The sequence below is a fragment of the Corvus kubaryi genome, unplaced genomic scaffold (genome assembly GCF_017639235.1).
Source record: "Corvus kubaryi isolate FWS band 111438036 unplaced genomic scaffold, C.kubaryi_AGA036_p1.0 37300, whole genome shotgun sequence".
Taxonomy (NCBI): Eukaryota; Metazoa; Chordata; class Aves; order Passeriformes; family Corvidae; genus Corvus; species Corvus kubaryi.
The window spans coordinates 19201191-19207190 of record NW_024581093.1 but is presented as its reverse complement, the minus strand read 5'-3'; the positions used below and the strand labels follow the sequence as shown (position 1 = coordinate 19207190).

Sequence of the window (6000 nt, the reverse complement as noted above, 5' to 3'; positions counted from 1 at the left end):
TGGCCTTGGCTGACACTGGGACAAGGATCCCTGGCCTTGGCTGACACTGGGACAAGGCCTGGGAGGAGCATCGGGCTCTGCAGCCTCTTACTGCTATAATTGTAACAAATCATTGTTTTAAATGTACCCTCAGTAAGAGGCTGGTTGCAAGAAAGGGGTCAGTGTTATTTCAAGCCCCCACCTGCTAAAGTTGCTCCAAGGAGCAAAGGCCCTTTCCCCCAAGGTGAAGTAGCCCAGGCTGTGTGACAGCAAAGTACCTCCATCTCACCCGTCTGCTGCAAGGCACAGAAAATTTCCGTGTAGACCTCTAAAAGTTAAGATTTTCTTTTTGACGCATTATTCTTAATTCCAGTCTGTGACAGAATCCAGTTCCTGTCATTACACACAGTTACAGCACCACACATTTCACCAGGAAACCTGACTCCCACTTTCTTACTGTACCACTAAGGGAAGGGGTCTGCTCGAGCCCCCATGAGCACTGGGAGGCTGCACTCCTTTGACTACTCTAGCTGCAGCCAGGTAATTGCAAGGTAAACTCAGAGTGCACCCAACCCGAGGGAGCTGAAGCAATTTCTTGCAGCAATTTACATGTATCATTTCAGAAGTGTTCAGACGTTTCTAAATGCACAAATTTGCTCAGCATAACACATACTCTGTTACTTCGGTGCCACTCTATTCAAGTCTGTTTGTGCCAAGGGGAAAAGGCATTTGGGAAAACGTGATAGTAAGAGTATAAAATATCTTGATGTAGTCAAAAAGAAAATTTGCCATAACCCATATTTTCACCTCATTAATACACTTTAAATTATTAAGTATCACATTTTAAAGTATTAAATATCACTTTGCCTTTTTAAAAAATGTTTATTCCCCTTCCCTTCCACAATTTAGGAAAAAAGGTCTAATTCACTTTTTGCTTAAGTGGATAAAAACGATCATAATTACAGAACAAACTTCTGGAATGAACGATGAAATTTATATTAACCAAGTTTGTGGGCCTGATGATGAAGGAAAATGGGAGAGGATGCCCCATCCAGACCAAAATGCATCCCCATGCCGGGCAGGCAGAGCAGGGAGCTGGGTACGTGAGCGGGTGCTCCCCGGCCCCGCGGCGGCTCCGTGCCACACCCCAAAGCAGAACCAGTTCTGCCTCCTGCAGAGCTCGGCACTGCTCGACCTGTTCCGCAGCAGCAGAGCCCAGCTTGTGCCAACATTCATCCCAGCCAGGGAAAGGCCTATTAACTACACTGGGGTGATGGCTCCGTTGAAACAGTTCCAAAGCTCTCCTTCTTTCAAAATCTGTAAAGTGTTACTATAAAATAGTAACTGCTGCTGAACCCAAGCAACAACAGGTTTCGGAGTGCCCAAAGCAGTGAGCCATCCCCTGGGTGTGTTCAGAGCCTGCCGCAGGAAAACACTTGGGCAACGAGGCTGAGGCCATGATCACTGTCTTGCACTGAAAAAACCTGAGTTTTAGGGGCAGGTAAGTTCAGAGCAATGCAAAAAGACTCTGTGTTCTCCTATCTGCAAGGCTACCAAAGCGAAGCCTGATGTCCTTGTGCAGGTACTACATCTCAGAGGTGGAAGATTTCAGTCAGCACAGCAGGAATACGAATACAGCAGCACATACAAGCTTCTGATCTCACACCCTCCCTTCCTCAAAAAACTGTTCCTCTTCACAGTCAAGAATTCCTGCACTTGCCTCTTACAAACCAATGTCAAGAAACCTCTAAAAAATGTATATAGGCTTATTTATTAACTGAGTGACATTAATGCAGTCCTCTGGATTGTTTTGCAATGTTTCTTTGGTCTCCCACATGCAGTTTCCTAGGTAGCAATGGGTCACCATGCTGTTGGGAATAAAGAGCAGGTTCTTGTCACACAGACCAACCTGCTTAGCAAAAAGAGCTCTCTTAGAGCAACATATTAGACAGTTTTTAAGGAAATTATTTCAGGCCTAAATCCAGTCCTGAGGAGGGCACAAAGGCTGCGGCACAGTGGTTTCTGACACCATCAAAGCCCATGTTGTGCTGTGCCCCCTGTGTGAGATGGGCACTTGCAGGAACTCACAGTGGATCCCACCACCCACCTGTCAGTGGCCTGGTGTGAGCAACAGAACTGAGATGCTCACGCCAAGATGCTGAGATAACAACTCAGCTGATCCCTTCAGTGGGAAAATCCTCATGTGGCTGGCAGTGAGACCCAGAAGGGCCCTGATGCTCTGCTGTGGCTTCAGCTCCCCCTGACACAGCAGAGGGATGTTCTGAAGTGGCTTTGCAGTCAAACTGTGACAGAGCCTGAATACTGAACAGGAGTTTTGATGTGTATGTAAAGCGAGAAAGATTATTTTTATGTAGTTATCAGCATCTAGTGCTATTTTATGATGCAAGAAATGTATTTATTATCCTGCAGGCTGATGAATACCTACAGTAAAAAAAAGCTTCTCTTGGTATTTTAAATCTTGCATGAGTGGAAAATCATTTTGTGACCAACATTAATATGTTTGTAATGTATCCAAATAAAATTTACATTATTTCATTCTGAACTGTCTAACAATGAACTGTTAAAAATAACTCTATCATGCTGCACAGCATATACTGCTGAGTGACCATGAGCCCTGCAGCAAAGATATTCCTTTCTTTCAACTTTTCAGGGTCACGAACACCATAGCAGTCTATTTTTTTAAGGAACAAATAGATGAACAAATATAATGAGCATGGGGCTGTGTGTGAAGGATCAGTGCAGCCACTATCCAGAGCAGAAAACTGGCTAGCAAAGGGTCAAAGTTTGCAGAGCATGAATTTGTAGTAGGGTCAGATAAAGAAGCAGGAACTGGAGCAGAAAAACATAATGACCACAAAGTTGTGAACATAAATGATGCCAAGGTGAATTTTAATAAAAATTTGATTCTGCTTACTGCATTGATACAGATCCATAAGAAAAATGTGTCATTATGTCCACTGAGAACAACTGATTTTTATTTCTATTTTTCACAGGACTTGTGATGAAGTTTAAAAAAGGACTTGAGTGTTATAATTGCTCATAGCTTTCAGATAATCCATTTGGTATTTCAGAGTCTTAATCATCAAAATTCAGATTTAATTGCAAGACACATCTGAGCTGAGATGTGACAGAAGTATAAGCCCCACTGATAAGGCAGCAGGGCTATTTAGCTGCCACTTGGTCACGTAAACTGCTGATTGCAAGCAGCAGTTGAGTTACCTGGGTATCAACTGCTGAAGCCTTCTACTTTCATTTTTAATGCATGAAGTTTTCCAGCTAATAGCCTGCCTGCCTGTCTTGCTAGTAAGAATTGGATGCATTTTATTTTATATGCTGCAGCATTAAATCAGAATGATGACTGATTAGTTGAGGCAGTAAGTACCATCCTGAAGTTTACTGCTTTTGGCTGGAGAGGCAGTCAAATTTGGAACTGCTCTGGCCTTCTGCCATGAAATCCTCTATTTCTTCCACGGTCCGTGGGACGCATGTGAGCAGCTCCATGCCAGTGGCTGTCACCGCGATGTCATCCTCGATCCGCACCTGCACACGGAACACACGATTACCAAGGCATTCCACATGGGGATGAGAAGCACAGCAGGCAGCAACAGCAGCGAGGGCACAAGGGGCTGGTGAAACCCAGGCAATGCATCATACTGCAAGCACGGAACTGCTTGTCACCACCAGCACCTTGGCATGGGGCTCTGTAGGTTCCAATTTCCCTTGGGCCACTGGCCCCTGCCACCCTCCTGGGATCACACAAGGTTCGTGGTGACCCCTGGTGTGGTGTGGTGGCCCCTCAGGTGTCTCAGGTGCCTCTGCTGCATCAAGGACAGTCTGAGCAAGGTGCTGCAACAGTGAGTTCATGCTACATCATTTCATGGGGCCAGTAGATCTCAACCCCCCGACAGCAGGAGCAGTACAAAGAACATGCTTCCTCGGATACTCCTCCAGCCTTCCTAGCACATGGCTTGCTAGGGACAGTGCCTCCTGATGCCCAGAGTGTCTGTTCTCAAAGCCATCCTGTTGCTGAGCTGCAATTCAGGTAGCTACTCTGCACTTAAAACTTTTCTCTAAACACAATAGATGTTCAAAGTGAAACTTTGAACATGAAATAGCTTGCAGCTGATATTCCGAACATTGATTTTGAGCTGATGAGAAAGTCCTGAGGAGGTCAGACATTTCATTTAAAATACAATCTCTATATTTCAAACCACGGAAGGAAAAAGCAGATCCTCTCAGTTTTTCAACTTTTGCTATTAAAATGAAAAGTGTGCTCCGTTTCTGTTTGTCTCTAATTTCTTCTTACCAGTAAATATGCCTACACAGTCATTCCCGTTATCTTATCAGAAAAATGTTGCTAAGTTGCTAAGCTGCAATAAAAGCAATTTTAGTAAGGTGTAAATCCAAAAGAACACAAACCCTGGATACTCCCACCTTACAATTGCTTTAATTGTTTCTGACCTCTTGACATTTTCAACTAAAAATAAAGCCGGTTAACATTTGTACTTCTGATTGCAAAATAATCCATTTGTTCAAACAAAATGAGTAATCCAGTCCTTATTAAACTGTTTAATGATGTCTTTGCCAGATTATTTCTTTTACTTGGTATCAAGTTAAGTGTATTATAAAGCAGAATTAAATAAACATAGTCCATTGAGTTTACACATTTATTTTGGACAGCTGTAAATGTGAAGCTGTGAGGCTTTGTATGCTCAGTGTGCCTGAAAGGCGGGTGCCTTGCTGCAGAGGAGATCAGCAACACCTGCAATGACTCTGCACTTGAACAGATTTTACCAGGATGGGCTTTTTGACTCACTGCTTCAAATTTTACCAGCTGAGCAAAACATAACCCAAGGATTCAGCACAAGGGTCCCACTGCATCCAAAGGCAAATCCTGCTGTGTACCCGTCCTGCTGGGTCTTGGGCCTGGGCACAGCCTGCCTGGGTGGACCAGTCCCTGCTAAATACCTGATGGTACTAGGGAAACCATGCAGAAGTGCCAGAATCCTGGGACAGAGCTGGTGAGATGGTAAAAGCCTAAGCATCACATTGGCAAGCCCAACCAGTGTAAATGGAGCTGGGCACAGCAATGATGTGGAAAGTAACAATGTCAGTGCAAAAGTAAGTCTGAGAGCAGAGGGAAGGCCAGCCAAAGCTAGAACTGACTCTGCCTACAGAGAGCCTTTTCCCAAGCACTGCCAGCTTCACAAACCTCCCCCAGCTTGAGCTGAAATTCCCCAGCTACAGAGATGTATCAGCCACAATTCATCTGCTTAACCAGTAACATTAGCAAAAAAGCAAGAGAAATGGTTTGTGTTTTCCAGCTCCGTGTTTTATGCCTTCATCAGTACCTCTGCACTCTTTGGGAGGATGGACTGACTTAAAAGCAGAGTAGATGAAAGCTAGACTATAGTGGGGAAGAACAAGTGGGGCAAGGTGTCTGTCCACGCTGTATTCTATCTAGGCCACAAGAGAAAAACAGGATGGGGAAGGAGCTGGAAAATAGTTAAGAGTGATGAAAGGACCAGGGAAAGGAAGGTATAGTAAGGTGAGACAGGACTGACAAATAATGGACAAAGAGAGCTGGGGCTGGCTAAGGAGGCCAGGTAGGGAGAGCCTGGTGGAGGTGAGAAGTGAGACATCCTGAATGAGGAGAGCACACAGGGGGCTGGAGCTGCCAAAGGCAGGGAACTGAGAATGACCAAATGGGGGAGGATGAGTGCCACATACAGCCACTCCTCGTATAGGAGGAGCATTGTTAGGAGATCATACAATCGATCCACAGTGGGAGAGCCAGTAGTGTCACATCAGCCTGCTCAGCATCAGCACCTCCAAATGGTCTTCAGGACGTAGATGGAGGAACACACAGAACCACCGGTTGGTCCCCTGGGGCCTTATCCATCACTCCCTAGGAACACACCACTTCTTTTGCCAGGATCTAACCCTTCCTCTACTGGATGAATCTCACCTGAAATGGATGCTTGCCACAACAGAGAAGAC

At 45.0% G+C, this 6000-nt stretch overlaps 1 protein-coding gene across 3 annotated transcripts in view; it reads right to left on the bottom strand.

Annotated features, from left to right (window-relative positions):
• Positions 1–2872: 2872 nt before the first annotated feature.
• The window catches only part of PEPD (peptidase D), a 144808-nt gene continuing 141680 nt past the window's right edge, over positions 2873–6000 (bottom strand). For all 3 annotated transcript variants that reach the window (XM_042027690.1, XM_042027689.1, XM_042027691.1), the window contains one exon: positions 2873–3540. In XM_042027690.1, the coding sequence (XP_041883624.1) occupies positions 3394–3540 (147 nt within the window). In that variant the 3' untranslated portion in view covers positions 2873–3393. The remainder of the gene's footprint in view (positions 3541–6000) is intronic.